This window comes from Schistocerca cancellata, chromosome 10 (assembly GCF_023864275.1).
Source record: "Schistocerca cancellata isolate TAMUIC-IGC-003103 chromosome 10, iqSchCanc2.1, whole genome shotgun sequence".
Lineage (NCBI taxonomy): Eukaryota > Metazoa > Arthropoda > Insecta > Orthoptera > Acrididae > Schistocerca > Schistocerca cancellata.
This window is the reverse complement of record NC_064635.1, coordinates 180,693,656-180,713,248: the sequence shown is the minus strand read 5'-3', so window position 1 is coordinate 180,713,248 and position 19,593 is coordinate 180,693,656. Positions and strand designations below refer to the sequence as shown.

Sequence of the window (19,593 nt, the reverse complement as noted above, 5' to 3'; positions counted from 1 at the left end):
ATATGGTTGGAGTTGTGAGCCATGTAGCAGAATAACATGCTTCAAGGCTGCTATGACAAAAATTGAAGAAATTAAAATGAACATAAAAAAAGAACTTAGGTTAAAATCGTTTTCGCCATTATTAGTGCAAATAACCTACTAACTCTTCCCTATCATCTCCAGACAGTAGATGAGAAGTTTGTAACATTTCAGTCTTTGAAAGCTATTTCATAGTATGAGAGTGAGGGGGGGGGGGGGATGGAGGGGCTAAACACTTCAGCATCCTGATGGAACCAATTTTTTTCTAGCACAATGTTTTCATGTTGACTAATTTATTTCACAAAAAATACTCACATAAGGTGAAAATGCATCCTCACAAAAGCCATATGTATAATGGAAAGTCTGAGTTAATTACATTTGTTTGCTTCTGAGAGACTGGACAAATTGCTACTACTCATAGATGTCAGATTTATTCTGCATTTGAGTCCTCATGGTTTGACTATTTACTTCTACAATGTCTCAACAACATAACTGACTTTGAAGACAGACAAATGATACAAACAGCAGCAGTACTGTTATTCTTTGTAGGACCTTCAAGAAGAACAATAAAATATGTTTTCATTATTCTTTGCAGGTCCTGAACAACAGTTCAATACCTATAAATACTAACACAGAAAAGCAGACAGTGACAAACAGGTATGGTGTTGCCAGCTTTAGATTTGCTCAAAATACTTGTTTCACTTTATACAATTGAAATTCAGTAATAGCTAGCAATCACTGTGTTCTAGTGCTATGTGAAATCTCATATTGGACTAAAATTGTGAGCTTATATTATTTATGTACATGACATTAAAAGTGATAACAATACCTGGTTAGCAATGACACATGCTCTTCCAACGGCTTCTGCTTCAATTGGTTCTGGCCTTGATAGTTGGTGCCCCTCAGGACCAGTAATGCCAGCAGCTAACAACTGTTGTGCTTTCTGTAATGGGCATGGTCTTCTGTTATACATATATCCCAATCAAAAAATATGATTGTCAGACATCGGTGTTTATTAGTAACACTCAAAATTATTCATAGAGTTACATTTCATGTAAGCCATTTAGCAATTAACTTTTTCCATGTGATATATTTGTGGCAAAAAAAAACACTGAGGACAGGCTAAAGATTCCAGTATAAAATGTATTAGATGGATATTGCTTCCAAGTGGAAATAGTGTAGAGAAATTAAGAAAAGCTGACCTATGAGACAAAGGTGGGACTAGGCCATTGGGGGAATATATTGAAAGAGAAAAGTCTCTATGGTATAATGGTTGACAGTATGGATGCCTGATTTGATTCTTGGACTGCTCCAAATTTATTTTGAACATAATAGTATGGTTTGTGTTCTTGATGGCCCATGACACGATGTATGTGTTGCAGAGCCATTGCAAGTACAAAAACCCAAATCGCTGCTATGTTTAAAGTATGTAGTGCCTTATTGTCTGTGTATATGTGGTGTCTGTTCTTTCAGACATGTCTAAAACAACAGACACCATTTTGATCCTGTAGATACCGTAAATCACACATAAAGGAATTAAAAACATTAGCTACCAGTGTGCATTGATTTAGAGCTTGGACACAGTGGTCAACGATAGACAATGATCCTTTTAGTGCAGATGCACAGCAAGCTCGAATTCTTATAGTAATTGGCGAGATGCCACATGTAATGAGACTAAGAAGGGCTACTGCATCAGTAATGTGTGATATAAGTTCAGACTCTGGGTCTGATGGAAGGCATCTAGGGTAGTCCATACTGTTGTGGTGACCACTGTGTCCAGATGGTTTAGTGGTCAGCGCACCTGCCTAATAAACAGGAGACATGGGTTCGAACCCCATATGGCACAAATTTCAACTTGCCCCATTCATATAAATCAATTCCCACTTGCAGATAATCTTAAACCCTTTGTATCTTGTTTTATTGTTTGGTTTTCGATAGGCCCGTTTCAGCTACAGTGCCATTTTTTAGCTCTCTGCAAATAATACATTTCTTTGTTGACCTTGGTTTCTATTCTTATGCGCAACTATTGATAATTTTGGGTGATTATACAATATAATCTAGTTGTTTTTGACGTCCATAAAACATCGATTATTGATGTCACTGTCTCATTATTTTATTGTTATGTGTTATAGGTAGCATGATTATATGACTGTGGCAACTGTACTGCCATATCTCTATCGTTAATATTGTTGTAGACGAGATTTTTTGTTGGCTATAGCCTCTTGGTTCTGTTTACTAGCTTTTGTTCTTTTGACAGCTTTATTTAATGTGACACCAGCGATTTCATAAGGTTACAATTTCGGTTTAATGACTTAATCTATGAGTTTTTATGTATTAGATTCCGAGAACACATCAGAAATAGCTATAGAAATCCATTCACTTTGTTCAGTCACATGAAAACAAAGAACAACAAAGTAGAACCAAACAGAACGAGCAATGCAAATATTACACATAATACCAAAAGGGCTAATCATGAATATCTGAGAAGATATAGAAATTTTTGTGTATGTATATCAACCATTAGAGCACATTAAATGACCAAACTGGTCGTAAATGGACACACTATACTGAAAATGTTATTGACATACTAAATATAGCAAATGGATAAACATACACAGCCAAAACCTTTTCAGTCAAAGGTAAAATTAACAGCAAAGATAAATCTCTTATACAAAGATACTCAGAGATTAATAAATGAAAACAAAATTCGAACCATTGAAAATCGCTGGTGTCCTATCAAATAAATTCGTCAAAAGTACAAATATTAGGAAACAGAACGAAAAGGCCTTAGCCAACAAAAAGAAGAATATTAACGATTGGGATCTGGCAGTATAGCCACCACAATCACGTTTAAGACACAGCAATCAAATCATTAGACAGTGAAAGCAGCAATCGATGTTTTGTGGATGTCAAAAGTAACAAGACGTAAGTAATATTGTGTAATCACATAATATTTTCAGTAATTGTGCAAAGGAATAGAAAAAAATTAACAAGTTTATGTATCATTGGCAGGAAGCTAGAAAATGGCGCTATAGACAAAATAGGCCTGTCGCAAAGTGAACAATAAAACACTAAATACTTCAAACATAGTAACGATTTGAATTTCTCTACTTACAGTTGTATGGTATTGTGCATATAGAATAATTATGGGAAACAAGGAGCTGCTTGCATCGAAAAACAGAGTGCTTGACATGCATGTTTTAAAGAGTCATTAAATCAAAAGACATATACACTCCTGGAAATTGAAATAAGAACACCGTGAATTCATTGTCCCAGGAAGGGGAAACTTTATTGACACATTCCTGGGGTCAGATACATCACATGATCACACTGACAGAACCACAGGCACATAGACACAGGCAACAGAGCATGCACAATGTCGGCACTAGTACAGTGTATATCCACCTTTCGCAGCAATGCAGGCTGCTATTCTCCCATGGAGACGATCGTAGAGATGCTGGATGTAGTCCTGTGGAACGGCTTGCCATGCCATTTCCACCTGGCGCCTCAGTTGGACCAGCGTTCGTGCTGGACGTGCAGACCGCGTGAGACGACGCTTCATCCAGTCCCAAACATGCTCAATGGGGGACAGATCCGGAGACCTTGCTGGCCAGGGTAGTTGACTTACACCTTCTAGAGCACGTTGGGTGGCACGGGATACATGCGGACGTGCATTGTCCTGTTGGAACAGCAAGTTCCCTTGCCGGTCTAGGAATGGTAGAACGATGGGTTCGATGACGGTTTGGATGTACCGTGCACTATTCAGTGTCCCCTCGACGATCACCAGTGGTGTACGGCCAGTGTAGGAGATCGCTCCCCACACCATGATGCCGGGTGTTGGCCCTGTGTGCCTCGGTCGTATGCAGTCCTGATTGTGGCGCTCACCTGCACGGCGCCAAACACGCATACGACCATCATTGGCACCAAGGCAGAAGCGACTCTCATCTCTGAAGACGACACGTCTCCATTCGTCCCTCCATTCACGCCTGTCGCGACACCACTGGAGGCGGGCTGCACGATGTTGGGGCGTGAGCGGAAGACGGCCTAACGGTGTGCGGGACCGTAGCCCAGCTTCATGGAGACGGTTGCGAATGGTCCTCGCCGATACCCCAGGAGCAACAGTGTCCCTAATTTGCTGGGAAGTGGCGGTGCGGTCCCCTACGGCACTGCGTAGGATCCTACGGTCTTGGCGTGCATCCGTGCGTCGCTGCGGTCCGGTCCCAGGTCGACGGGCACGTGCACCTTCCGCCGACCACTGGCGACAACATCGATGTACTGTGGAGACCTCACGCCCCACGTGTTGAGCAATTCGGCGGTACGTCCACCCGGCCTCCCGCATGCCCACTATACGCCCTCGCTCAAAGTCCGTCAACTGCACATAAGGTTCACGTCCACGCTGTCGCGGCATGCTACCAGTGTTAAAGACTGCGATGGAGCTCCGTATGCCACGGCAAACTGGCTGACACTGACGGCGGCGGTGCACAAATGCTGCGCAGCTAGCGCCATTCGACGGCCAACACCGCGGTTCCTGGTGTGTCCGCTGTGCCGTGCGTGTGATCATTGCTTGTACAGCCCTCTCGCAGTGTCCGGAGCAAGTATGGTGGGTCTGACACACCGGTGTCAATGTGTTCTTTTTTCCATTTCCAGGAGTGTATTAGAATGTGACATCAAGACTCCAGACTTCCAGACACAAATAATAGTTCATTTTGAAGATGCTGACCAAGTAAGTACCAGCCTATAGACTATCTTTCATTACAGTTACTGTTCTTAGTCTTTGGGGAAAGCTTTCCATTAGTTCTGATGCGTTGAGAGCAGTATGTATGTAATTGTAATTTAAGAATAGTGCCTACATTATAATGGGTTTCAGAGTCAATTGCAATGAAATTAACTGACATTCTAATACTAGTTGAAGATGATCAATAGAAGTTCCTGGTCAGAGATTTTAGTAGGCTGGTCCAGCATATTCACCAAATGTTCATTAGACCCTTAGGGGATGACTCTTATTTTGTGACCAGGAGGCTCATCATGCTGACACAGAAAAGGTTCAGGTCCAAATTGTTGCCACAACATAAAAATGGTGATGGTCTTTCAGGTGTGTAAATGCCTGCATTCATTTTACTATTAACCAAAGCGAATGGTTCAAGTCGAAATCACAATAAACAGTTCCAGAATATCACATCAGTCACTCAGAGTTTCACTGTCACAACACACTCAGGTAAAACCACTATGCATTGCATCTGCTTGGCCAACATGAGCACATCTGAATACCAAATCAATGTATGGTGGCTAATCACTCCATAAATCTTTATTCTGTTGCAACACAGACAAACAGTAACGCTCTTTACGCGGCTAAGTGATATCAAATACTCATTCTCCAAATTACTTATTGAAAACTGAGTTCTATCACATCTTAATATAATCTTTGCTGCTGATGGCCACTGTATCTCGGCTGCAGCACAATTTATCTAAAGTAATTGACAGAGATACTCAGAAATCTGTTTGTGCAATATGAAATACGCTTTGTCAGTCCACAGCAACTAATTTTTATGTCTAAAAAAGTGATAATTGTGTTTAGTATTTTCTTAATATCTTCACATTAACAACTTTAACAGCAGGCACAGACACACTTAGATGCTGTGAAAATTCTCTGATGAGCACCTCAAATTTTTGGGGTCTTATAATCACATCATTTTAACACCCGTGGTCTAGGGGTAGCGTCTTTGATTCATAATCAAAACGTCTTCGGTCCCGGGTTCGATCCCCACCACTGCCTAAATTTTGATAAATAAACAGCATTGGCGGCCGAAGACTACCGGCATAAGAAGTCAGCCTCATTCTGCCAACGGCCTTGTCAAAGAGGGCGGAGGAGCGGATAGAGGTTCAGGACACTCTCTTGTCCTAGGGGTGGGAAATTGCCCCTAAAGGCGGAAGAATCAGCAATGGTTCAAATGGCTCTGAGCACTATGGGACTTAACATCTTAGGTCATCAGTCCCATAGCACGTAGAACTACTTAAACCTAAGTAACCTAAGGACATCACACACATCCATGCCCGAGAGAGGATTCGAACCTGCGACCGTAGCGGTCACGCGGTTCCGGACTGCAGCGCCTAGAACCGTACGGCCACCACGGCCGGCTAGAATCAGCAATGATCAACGATATGAGGATGCAGAAGGCAATGGAAACCACTGCATTAAAGACACGTAAGTGTATCCACAGGACATGTGGCCTGTAACTGAAGAAGTGTCATGATGATCTCTCCATTGGCAAAAGATTCCGGAATAGTCCCCCATTCGGATCTCCGGGAGGGGACTGCAAGGGGGAGGTTACCATCAGAAAAAGATTAAGTAATCAACGAAAGGATAACGTTCTACGAGTCGGGGTGTGGAATGTCAGAAGCTTGAACGTGATAGGGAAACTAGAAAATCTGAAAAGGGAAATGCAAAGGCACAATCTACACTCCTGGTAATTGAAATAAGAACACCGTGAATTCATTGTCCCAGGAAGGGGAAACTTTATTGACACATTCCTGGGGTCAGATACATCACATGATCACACTGACAGAACCACAGGCACATAGACACAGGCAACAGAGCATGCACAATGTCGGCACTAGTACAGTGTATATCCACCTTTCGCAGCAATGCAGGCTGCTATTCTCCCATGGAGACGATCGTAGAGATGCTGGATGTAGTCCTGTGGAACGGCTTGCCATGCCATTTCCACCTGGCGCCTCAGTTGGACCAGCGTTCGTGCTGGACGTGCAGACCGCGTGAGACGACGCTTCATCCAGTCCCAAACATGCTCAATGGGGGACAGATCCGGAGATCTTGCTGGCCAGGGTAGTTGACTTACACCTTCTAGAGCACGTTGGGTGGCACGGGATACATGCGGACGTGCATTGTCCTGTTGGAACAGCAAGTTCCCTTGCCGGTCTAGGAATGGTAGAACGATGGGTTCGATGACGGTTTGGATGTACCGTGCACTATTCAGTGTCCCCTCGACGATCACCAGTGGTGTACGGCCAGTGTAGGAGATCGCTCCCCACACCATGATGCCGGGTGTTGGCCCTGTGTGCCTCGGTCGTATGCAGTCCTGATTGTGGCGCTCACCTGCACGGCGCCAAACACGCATACGATCATCATTGGCACCAAGGCAGAAGCGACTCTCATCGCTGAAGACGACACGTCTCCATTCGTCCCTCCATTCACGCCTGTCGCGACACCACTGGAGGCGGGCTGCACGATGTTGGGGCGTGAGCGGAAGACGGCCTAACGGTGTGCGGGACCGTAGCCCAGCTTCATGGAGACGGTTGCGAATGGTCCTCGCCGATACCCCAGGAGCAACAGTGTCCCTAATTTGCTGGGAAGTGGCGGTGCGGTCCCCTACGGCAGTGCGTAGGATCCTACGGTCTTGGCGTGCATCCGTGCGTCGCTGCGGTCCGGTCCCAGGTCGACGGGCACGTGCACCTTCCGCCGACCACTGGCGACAACATCGATGTACTGTGGAGACCTCACGTCCCACGTGTTGAGCAATTCGGCGGTACGTCCACCCGGCCTCCCGCATGCCCACTATACGCCCTCGCTCAAAGTCCGTCAACTGCACATACGGTTCACGTCCACGCTGTCGCGGCATGCTACCAGTGTTAAAGACTGCGATGGAGCTCCGTATGCACGGCAAACTGGCTGACACTGACGGCGGCGGTGCACAAATGCTGCGCAGCTAGCGCCATTCGACGGCCAACACCGCGGTTCCTGGTGTGTCCGCTGTGCCGTGCGTGTGATCATTGCTTGTACAGCCCTCTCGCAGTGTCCGGAGCAAGTATGGTGGGTCTGACACACCGGTGTCAATGTGTTCTTTTTTCCATTTCCAGGAGTGTAGATATAGTAGGAGTCAGTGAAGTGAAGTGGAAGGAAGACAAGGATTTCTAATCAGATGAGTATCGGGTAATATCAACAGCAGCAGAAAATGGTATAACGGGTGTAGGATTCGTTATGAATAGGAAGGTAGGGCAGAGGGTGTGTTACTGTGAACAGTTCAGTGACAGGGTTGTTCTAATCAGAATCGACAGCAGACCAACACCGACAACGATAATTCAGGTATACATGCCGACGTCGCAAGCTGAAGATGAACAGATAGAGAAAGTGTATGAGGATGTTGAAAGGGTAATGCAGTATGTAAAGGGGGACGAAAATCTAATAGTCATGGGTGACTGGAATGCAGTTGTAGGGGAAGGAGTAGAAGAAAAGGTTACAGGAGAATATGGGCTTGGGACAAGGAATGAAAGAGGAGAAAGACTAATTGAGTTCTGTAACAAGTTTCAGCTAGTAATAGCGAATACCCTGTTCAAGAATCACAAGAGGAGGAGGTATACTCGGAAAAGGCCGGGAGATACGGGAAGATTTCAATTACATTACATCATGGTAGGACAGAGATTCCGAAATCAGATACTGGATTGTAAGGCGCACCCAGGAGCAGATATAGACTCAGATCACAATATAGTAGTGTTGAAGAGTAGGCTGAAGTTCAAGACATTAGTCAGGAAGAATCAATACGCAAAGAAGTGGGATACGGAAGTACTAAGGAATGACGAGATACGTTTGAAGTTCTCTAACGCTATAGATACAGCAATAAGGAATAGCGCAGTAGGCAGTACAGTTGAAGAGGAATGGACATCTCTAAAAAGGGCCATCACAGAAGTTGGGAAGGAAAACATAGGTACAAAGGAGGTAGCTGCGAAGAAACCATGGGTAACAGAAGAAATACTTCAGTTGATTGATGAAAGGAGAAAGTACAAACATGTTCCGGGAAAATCAGGAATACAGAAATACAAGTCGCTGAGGAATGAAATAAATAGGAAGTGCAGGGAAGCTAAGACGAAATGGCTGCAGGAAAAATGTGAAGACATCGAAAAAGATATGATTGTCGGAAGGACAGACTCAGCATACAGGAAAGTCAAAACAACCTTTGGTGACATTAAAAGCAACGGTGGTAACATTAAGAGTGCAACGGGAATTCCACTGTTAAATGCAGAGGAGAGAGCAGATAGGTGGAAAGAATACATTGAAAGCCTCTATGAGGGTGAAGATTTGTCTGATGTGATAGAAGAAGAAACAGGAGTCGATAGGAGATAGGAGATTCAGTATTAGAATCGGAATTTAAAAGAGCTTTGGAGGACTTACGGTCAAATAGGGCAGAAGGGATAGATAACATTCCATCAAAATTTCTAAAATCATTGGGGGAAGTGGCAACAAAACGACTATTCACGTTGGTGTGTAGAATATATGAGTCTGGCGATATACCATCTGACTTTCGGAAAAGCATCATCCACACAATTCCGAAGATGGAAAGAGCTGACAAGTGCGAGAATTATCGCACAATCAGCTTAACAGCTCATGCATCGAAGCTGCTTACAAGAATAATATAAGGAAGAATGGAAAAGAAAATTGAGAATGCGGTAGGTGACGACCAGTTTGGCTTTAGGAAAAGTAAAGGGACAAGAGAGGCAATTCTGACGTTACGGCTAATAATGGAAGCAAGACTAAAGAAAAATCGAGACACTTTCATAGGATTTGTCGACCTGGAAAAAGCGTTCGACAATATAAAATGGTGCAAGCTGTTCGAGATTCTGAAAAAAGTAGGGGTAAGCTATAGGGAGAGACGGGTCATATACAATATGTACAACAACCAAGAGGGAATAATAAGAGTGGACGATCAAGAACGAAGTGCTCGTATTAATAAGGGTGTAAGACAAGGCTGTAGCCTTTCGCCCCTACTCTTCAGTCTGTACGTCGAGGAAGCAATGATGGAAATAAAAGAAAGGTTCAGGAGTGGCATTAAAATACAAGGTGAAAGGATATCAATGATACGATTCGCTGATGACATTGCTATCCTGAGTGAAAGTGAAGAAGAATTAAATGATCTGCTGAACGGAATGAAGTCTAATTAGTACACAGTATGGTTTGAGAGTAAATCGGAGAAAGACGAAGGTAATGAGAAGTAGTAGAAATGAGAACATCTCAATCAAATTAGCTATCCTTTTCATTTTTGTGCTTGGGCAGAACATGTCTGTGATGTTGACACACTGTGCCTATTCTTGTATACCCTCCAATGAACAGCTTGTATTTCATGATTTTTCCTAGGACATTTGGTTACTTTGCGTATCTAATAAAAGAAACTGAGTTTTGTAATTCTGTTTCTTACACAAATATTTTTAATCAAAGAAAGTAAGTAATGGATAAAATTAAAAGTAAACACTAATGTAGATGAGGCTTTGAGCTGTCTAAAAGCACACAGACAGGACTGACATTGTTATTGATATTTCGGATAGTGGCGTTTGTTGGAGCTAACTAACTAACAAAAGCACAGACACATGGCTATATTGTCACAGTGTTACAGCAAAGTAATACTTATGTTATGTTACCCTAGCTCTAGGCTCTCTTAACTGACACATTTTAATGTAAATAAAATAAGTAATTAATTCTAAAAAAATTGTTTCAAATAATAACTTTGTTTTGCTCACAAGCAATATATGCTACAGCTACACCTTGACTAATCAAAGTTTTACAACAAAAAATTAAGACAGTTTTTTTCTGCTATATCATACATTGCATGTTTCACTATAAAATCCCAGTAAATCAGAATAAAATCGTTAGTATGTGTATAGTTCAATAATAAGTGTGTACTATACAGACAAAATCATTTATCAAACTCTGTTGGTCATCATATACTATTACCTGTGAAAATTTTTATTACCACAGTGAAACATCCAGAAATATAACCTAAAATTAAAATAATGGAAATAAGTCAGTTACCTTAGCTATGATGGAACCATTTTCGGCGTGAACTAGTGCTACTGCTCCAATTTCGTTACATCTTTTGAATATTTCAAATAATTCGGAATCATCCACCATAAAAAAATCTTTGTAAGCCATAAATGTTTTGAAAGAGTTTATTCCATGATGTTTACAAAGAAGTTCCATTTCTTCTCTAACCTGCAATACATGAACACACACACATTGTGCCACTGATAACATAATATTTTCGAGATTATATTTGTAGGGACTACACTTATCATACACTCCTGGAAATTGAAATAAGAACACCGTGAATTCATTGTCCCAGGAAGGGGAAACTTTATTGACACATTCCTGGGGTCAGATACATCACATGATCACACTGGCAGAACCACAGGCACATAGACACATGCAACAGAGCATGCACAATGTCGGCACTAGTACAGTGTATATCCACCTTTCGCAGCAATGCAGGCTGCTATTCTCCCATGGAGACGATCGTAGAGATGCTGGATGTAGTCCTGTGGAACGGCTTGCCATGCCATTTCCACCTGGCGCCTCAGTTGGACCAGCGTTCGTACTGGACGTGCAGACCGCGTGAGACGACGCTTCATCCAGTCCCAAACATGCTCAATGGGGGACAGATCCGGAGATCTTGCTGGCCAGGGTAGTTGACTTACACCTTGTAGAGCACGTTGGGTGGCACGGGATACATGCGGACGTGCATTGTCCTGTTGGAACAGCGAGTTCCCTTGCCGGTCTAGGAATGGTAGAACGATGGGTTCGATGACGGTTTGGATGTACCGTGCACTATTCAGTGTCCCCTCGACGATCACCAGTGGTGTACGGCCAGTGTAGGAGATCGCTCCCCACACCATGATGCCGGGTGTTGGCCCTGTGTGCCTCGGTCGTATGCAGTCCTGATTGTGGCGCTCACCTGCACGGCGCCAAACACGCATACGACCATCATTGGCACCAAGGCAGAAGCGACTCTCATCGCTGAAGACGACACGTCTCCATTCGTCCCTCCATTCATGCCTGTCGCGACACCACTGGAGGCGGGCTGCACGATGTTGGGGCGTGAGCGGAAGACGGCCTAACGGTGTGCGGGACCGTAGCCCAGCTTCATGGAGACGGTTGCGAATGGTCCTCGCCGATACCCCAGGAGCAACAGTGTCCCTAATTCGCTGGGAAGTGGCGGTGCGGTCCCCTACGGCACTGCGTAGGATCCTACGGTCGTGTCGTGCATCCGTGCGTCGCTGCGGTCCGGTTCCAGGTCGACGGGCACGTGCACCTTCCGCCGACCACTGGCGACAACATCGATGTACTGTGGAGACCTCACGCCCCACGTGTTGAGCAATTCGGCGGTACGTCCACCCGGCCTCCCGCATGCCCACTATACGCCCTCGCTCAAAGTCCGTCAACTGCACATACGGTTCACGTCCACGCTGTCGCGGCATGCTACCAGTGTTAAAGACTGCGATGGAACTCCGTATGCCACGGCAAACTGGCTGACACTGACGGCGGCGGTGCACAAATGCTGCGCAGCTAGCGCCATTCGACGGCCAACGCCGCGGTTCCTGGTGTGTCCGCTGTGCCGTGCGTGTGATCATTGCTTGTACAGCCCTCTCGCAGTGTCCGGAGCAAGTATGGTGGGTCTGACACACCGGTGTCAATGTGTTCTTTTTTCCATTTCCAGGAGTGTACATTACCGTAATATCGTATATTGCCCCTGTAATATGCTACAGAACTGTAGAGAACTTGAAGAAAGTCAGTACTGTCAAGAAGCCTACTATTATGCGTACATACACTCTAAGAAAAAGAACATGACGCAGAACGAAGGAATTATCCGAATGGAACGGAAATTGGTAGACATAAAGCAGATGCATAGACAAACAAATGACCACAATTTCAGAAAAACTGGATGATTTATTCAAGAGAAAGAGCTTCAATTCTCGTTCCCTGATGTGTTTAAAGTTTTTAAAACCTTATAAGCCATATACAGTCTCCCTTGAACATCATTCTTGATATTAGAAATTAATCAGTCCCAATGATCTTGGCGTGCCTTTCTTACTACACATTTAGGAATATTTCTTCTCTCCATGTAAGAGTGCATGTTCTCATCTTTTCATCTATGGTGTTGGTTATGAGTTTTATACATGTGTCCTGTTTATCTTTAACAGCTTTTCTTGTATGCTCCTTCCAATTTTTAGGCCAATTTTTTCCTTATTTTTTTCTTTTTACCGAGAGCTTCTTCTACTGCTGTATGTATCACGTTCTTTAGACTTAGTTATTTTTCTTCTATATTATCTTTAGTTTGAAAGTTAATTAGCTCTTATTCAAACTGCTTTGGGAAAGACGTTTGTTGCTGTCCTCTTCCAGTAAGTATACTTTAGAAACGCTTTGATATCGTTGGTTACTCATTCGTTCTGTCATTTTCTTCCATTTTGCTGAGAGATCTATTTTGTAGATTGGTAGAAAATGATCTGGCTCTGTATCTTGACCGTAAACTCTTTTATCCCTTACTTGACTCGCTAGCTAAACATTTACTGAAATGTAGTCAATTACTGGTCTAGTATACTTACGCGTATCTCTTTCCTTAAAAAGTGATTTCATTATTTTTAGATTATTGTAAGTGGCAAAGTCTTTTTGTATCTTTCCATTTTCATTACATGCCGGTTCTCCCAAAGGCTACTGGGATATTTCCTATTCTGGCATTGAAATCCCGCATCATAATAATCTGATCAGTAACACTGTATTTATTCAGAGTCTTCTGTAGTTCTTCATAGGAGGTTCTAGATTCATGGTTCTAGATTCATCCCTTTTTTCCTTCTTCTGGTGCATATACTCTTATAATGATAGCGTTGCCTGTTTTCAGTTTCAGTCTGACTAAGAGTATTCTTTCGCTTATGTATGTGTAATCTTTGATTTCTTACGCAAGAGTAATGCCTTACCTTTGCTTACTCTTAGATTTTGTTTGACTCCACTACAGAACAATACGCAGTCGCCTAGATATTTAGTACTCCTCATTTTTCTTTTCTTTTGTGTGATCGCTACAGCATCTACATTCATGTCTTTTAGTATATTTACTAGTTCTGTCTCTTTTTGGAAAGTTCCTCTGACATCCCAGGTTGATAATTTGATATATCCTTTGGCCCATTTTCGTTTGTCCTTTTTAAAAAGAAGATACAAATAAACAACATTGAAGAAGAGGAGGAGTAAATTATTATAAAGTATTATGATGTGATGATACAGTACAACAAACTGTAATTGAAAAATAGATGGCAAGGGTTTAGCTTAAATACATCCTGACGCAACGCAATCTGCTTTGACATCACTTAAGAACGAAATAGTCACAGGAAGAGATTGTCTTAATGCTGAATTGCTAAAATATAGAGGAATGATGCCACATCTACGACTGTTACGTCTCTTAAACGAATGAGGGAAGATTAAAATTATGTCAGGGGAAGAAAAGGAAAACCAATGCAATCTAAACACAAGGTGTAGCACGAGGCGATACACGGCTGAGTAGGTTTTGGCAGGCACTAGGACAAGAGGTAGAAACTCTCGTCATGTGCCGGTAGGCATCATCTTGCTGAAAAGTAAGCTCAGGATGGCTTGCCATGAAGTGCAACGTAACGGGAGATAGAGTATCGTCGACGTATGGTACTGCTGTGGTGTAAGGGTGTCGCAAATGACAATCAGAGACATTGTGCAACGAAAAGAAATGGCGTCCCAGACAATGACTCCTAACTGTCGTGCCGTGTGGTGGGCAACAGTCGAGTTGGTATCCCACCACTGTCCTGGGCATCTGCAGACTATAGTGTCGCGGAATAGTAAAGAGTTGGAAACGTGGAATATTGTCAAAGTTTCGTTGCCTATGCCGAGAGCCAGAGACAGTAGGTTAGCCAAGAGGTAAGAGGATTGCACATGTATCGGAATGTGTCGTCACACATGGGCAGTGACCTGGTTTCACACAACAGGTGAGAGAGAATTTCTTAGCACGTGGGTTTGTGTTAGATGGAGACTTTCGTAGATTGTAAGACAGAGGTATAGCGTCAGCTGTACTGCATTTCACAACATCGCGTAAGTCTCCTGTAACAACACGTAGCTCTGTCGCAAGAACACCTAAGGGGCGAGTACGACAGATAAATGAGCAGTATAAGTGGAATGAATGCGTTCATTACAAACGAGCATGACGTCAGGACGTCGCTCATGCTTCCAATAAATACGTCAGGTTTGATAGCAAACAAGGCACTCACAGTCAGACTTGCAGTTAGATGTGTACTGGGTCGCTGCGTAGCGCTCAGCTCGGTGATAGACGTGTTAATCTTTATTAAGGAGATGTTGCAGTAAGGGCGGCCCATCCAGCAGCAGACGTGAGGGGACAGTACCAGCTCTGGTCCTCTCTGCTGCCGCTGTCAATCATCGACCCAGGATTAGCAGACTCGCTCGCCGCCAATGCTGACCACATCAGTGAGCCGTCGTCGAGATCGTGCGGGGCCTAGGCCCTGTGCATCCGCCGTCACAACCGGGTGAGCCGACGATGCTGGGTCACTGCAGTCCGTTCCGCCCGTCCACTGCAGACGAGCCACCAGGAGGAGCAGAGAAGAAGGCGGGGTGGGATAGGGTGCACTCCACCCTACGAGAACGCCTCTAGTGCCGACAGCGCCGGGACTCCAACCCGGAGCCTCCTACGCGCAGTGGCTTGCAGTCCTCTGCGGAGCCAGTGGGCGAGCCGGGCGCCGCCAGCCATGCGTGGCCGAACTAAGGGCACTCCAGCGCTACGTCACAGCACGCAGTGCTGCCCTAGCAAGACTGGTGCGGCCTGGAGCTGCTGTCATCGTTCCGAGTCAGCGAGGACTCAGGGAAGGTCGTTGGTATCACCAAGCTCAGCCAGCCTGTGTTACACGGGCCACATTGTACTCGGCAGGAATAAAGGTGTCATAAATTAATAATGTTTCTTTGGCGTTAGTGACACGTCCACAGTCATTTCCTAGCATCCTGACAACTGGAGAGGACACCGCTCGGCCATCCAGTCCACCGTAGGCGACCAAGATCACATCTTGGGCCTGGAATCTCATTAACTGGGGTAGAATTACCTTCAGTGGTGAAACCCACTTAGAACTGAGCCCTGGTGACAGGCAAAGACATGTCTGGAGACGTCCAGAACAGAGAATAGCAGTGTGCTGCCACACGGGATCCGATAGCCAGGAGTGTTGTTCTGGTTGGGATGTCAGTCACCCCCCCCCCCCCCCCCCCCGCCCCATTCCTCGGCACCCAATAGCGATTCTATGGAACGACTCATACCGGCGTATATCAAAGCACATGGATACAAGAAGTGCACGACCAGGGAAACCGCTTCAGAAACCCGGCGGACGCACCAAGAACTCTTTCATTCACACAAGGAACCAGCTTAATGATGGTGGACAGAGATCAGTTGACTGTGACATGCCAACTGCTATCTGTCTGTGGACGGCCAACTAACACACTTGCACAAGTCCTTCTTTCACCATGTGTGGTGTAGATGTACTGTCACCACACCAAGAAAAAGCCCAGTTATTTCCCACTCACATCGCTGGCAGCAATGCAGCTGGTCGCCATCCACGAAAGAACCCCATCACTTCAGCACATTACCGGACATCATATCTTCGAAGAGGGAGAGGCTGATGCGGCATCGCATCGATAGTGAATTGTGATGTCATTCACAGTGACCAGAAAACAGTGTCGCTGGCTGACTGTCTTTGATTTTTCTTACGGTTTTAGGGCGCAAAACTGCTACGGTCATTAGCGACCGTTCTGTGGCTTAGGGAAGGGTAAAAAAAAAAAAAAATTGGAAATCAGCAGCAATGGGAGCGAAACTCAAAAAGTGGGGAAACTAAAAAGCAGAGGGGAAGCTTAGAAAACCACTATGGAAGGGAGGGGTTGTTTTCCACAAAAGGAGCTTAAAATGACCGATGCCATCTCACTCACACCGATAAACTTGAGGACGCGTTCGGCTGAGCGCGAGTCATCTGCTAACATGGAACAGGCGACAGCTGCAGACGGGCGCGTAGAGGAGTAAAATAGGGGCACTGTCTCATCGTCCACAGTTGAGAGCTGTGGGGACAAAGTAGGGGAGGATCGCCACTTGAAAGTTGTCGATAGCTAAAAAGACACTGCCCTATCCGGAGTCTAGTTAAAATTACCTCCTTCCAACGACGAGTTCGGGAGGAAGAGGTCCAAGCACAGGGAAGAGCTTTCACGTCCCGCAATTTATTATTGGGAAGTGTAGACCAATGTGTGTGCCATAAAAGAGCAACACGACGACATAAAACACTCTGTAGAACGGCGAAGGGAACCATGCGAACAGCAGGCTGAAGAAGAGAGTGCAGCCTTGGCCGCTATATCGGCCGCCTCGTTACCACGGATACCAACGTGTCCTGGGATCCAGAGGAATGGCACAGGGACACCCTCCAAGTAGAGCAAGTGGAGGCAGTTCTGAATCCGGTGGACCAGAGGGTGGACAGGATAAAGACCTTGGACGCTGAAGAGAGACCTGAGCGAATCTGAGCATATAATATACTGATGGCGACGGATGTATTGGACACCCTGGAGGACAGCGTAAAGCTCCGCAGTAAAAACCGAACACTGGTCGGGAAGCCGAAAGCGATTTGGGGTGTCGCCAACAATATAGGCACTCCCAACACCAAATGATGTTTTTGAGCCATCAGTGTAAGTAAATGTGGCATCCTTCATTTGTGCGCATAGAGCAGCAAATGCCAGACGATAAACGAGAGAAGCGGTACCATTCTTGGGAAGCTGACAAAGGTCTCGGAGCAGGCACGTCCGTGGGCGAAGCCAAGGTGGTCCGGAATCTCAGTTGTCAAGAAAGTTATAGGAAAGTGGAAGGAAGGAGAACGTAGCAGTTGACAGAAGCGGACTCCCGGTGGTAGTAGAGAGGAAGGGCAGCCTGCATACCCTAAATCCAAGGAGGAGTGCAGAAAAAGGTCATGGAAGGCAGATGGCTAGCGTAACGACTCAGAAGGACAGCTCGCCGATTGGACAGCGGAGGTTCAGCAGTCTCAGCATAAAGGCTTTCCACGGGGTTGGTGTAAAAAGCTTCAGACGCTAAACGCAAATCACGGTGGTGGACAGAGTCGAGACGCCGAAGAATAGACGGTCGAGCAGAGGAGTAAACTATGCTTCCATAGTCAAATTTCGAGCGCTCTAAGGCGCGATATGGGCGGAGAAGGACCACTCGGTCCGCTCCCCAGGAGGTACCATTCAGAACAGGGAGGGTGTTGAGGGATCGCAGACAGCGAGCCGAAAGATAGGAAACGTGGGAGGACCAGCACAGTTTTCTGTCAAACGTAAGACCCAAGAATTTAGCGACGTCCGAAAACGGAAGGTCGACAGGTCCTAGATGTAAGGAGGGTGGAAGAAACTCCTTACGTCGCCAAAAATTAACACAGTCTTACTGGGAGAAAAGCGGAAGCCGGTTTCGATGCTCCAAGAATGGTGGCGATCGAGACATCCTTGAAGAAGTCGTTCAAGAAGGCTGGTCCGATGAGAGCTGTAGTAGATCGCAAAATCGTCCACAAAGATGGAGCCCGAGACATCAGGAAGGAGACAATCCATAATTAGATTTATGGCGATGGCAAACAGTACATTATTTAGCACGGAGCCCTGGGGCACCCCGTTTTCTTGGGAGAAAGTACGGTAGAGAGTACTGTTCACGCGCACTTTAAATGTGCGCTCTGCCATAAATTCACGAATAAAAAGGGGCAGCCGACCTCGAAAGCCCCAAGAGAACAGGGTACGGAGGATGCCTGTCCTGCAACAGGTATCGTATGCTCAGTCCACAGAAAAAAATATTACTACCGTTTGGCGTTTCCTGAGAAAATTGTTCGTTACGTAAGTGGAGAGAGCAAATAGATCGTCAACTGCAGAACGATGCTTTCGGAAACCGCATTGGGCAAGTGTTAAAAGGCTCCGGGACTCCAGCCACCAGGCTACACGGCAGTTCACCATACGCTCCAAAACCTTACATAAACTACTCGTGAGAGATATCGTGTGTAAACAGTATATCATGCAAAGTGTTCGACTGATTAAGTGTATTTGCAAAGTACTAATAAACAAAATTCATATCATAAGTGTTGTTTATGTGGACTTGCTATCAGTTCTCATGTTCATATAATCCACGTGAAAAAAAAGGTGGGACAAAAACAACTAAACTTAAGGGGGAAAATGTAATGGAGCAGAGTGAGGAGGAAAGATTATCCAAAAAGTAAAAGCAATGGTGAAATACATAACAAGGCAAATAAATGAATGAAGATAATGTATAAATGGAGAGTAAAGAAAGAAAATGGGAAAGATTATACAATGTGAGTTAGGAGGAAAGGTACATGCTTTGAGGTGCGATAGTATCAGCGATTCTGAACAAAAAAGTAGTTTGAACATATGTGCTGTTCTTAATCATTTCCGAGGGAACTAATGATGGGGAACAGGATAAATATAGTTGATAGTAAATGAAACATTACAGTGTAAGGCGTCGTTCAATTTCCTCGCAAAAGGTGTTCAAAAAAAAGTCCGCCATCAACTGCAATACCTTTTGCAGTTCTTACAGACAGCTGCTGTATTGTTGATCTGAGCTCATTAGTACAGTCTTTAACTTGAGCACCCACATGTAAAATGCAAGCGATAAATGCTTCCTTTGTGTCCACTCTGTGCTCGTAGACTTTGCCACAGAAAGAAATGTGATGGTGTAAGATCAGGTGACCTCAGTGGCCAAGAAATGA

The 19,593-nt window shown here is 44.8% G+C and overlaps 1 protein-coding gene across 2 annotated transcripts in view; it reads right to left on the bottom strand.

Moving 5' to 3' along the window:
• Positions 1–19,593, bottom strand: part of LOC126106557 (dihydropyrimidinase-like) — a 99,137-nt gene that overhangs the window by 57,592 nt on the left and 21,952 nt on the right. For both annotated transcript variants that reach the window (XM_049912894.1, XM_049912895.1), the window contains exons 6-7: positions 10,832–11,011; positions 848–961 (exon numbers count right to left, since the gene is read on the bottom strand). In XM_049912894.1, coding sequence (XP_049768851.1) covers positions 848–961; positions 10,832–11,011 — 294 coding nt within the window. The remainder of the gene's footprint in view (positions 1–847; positions 962–10,831; positions 11,012–19,593) is intronic.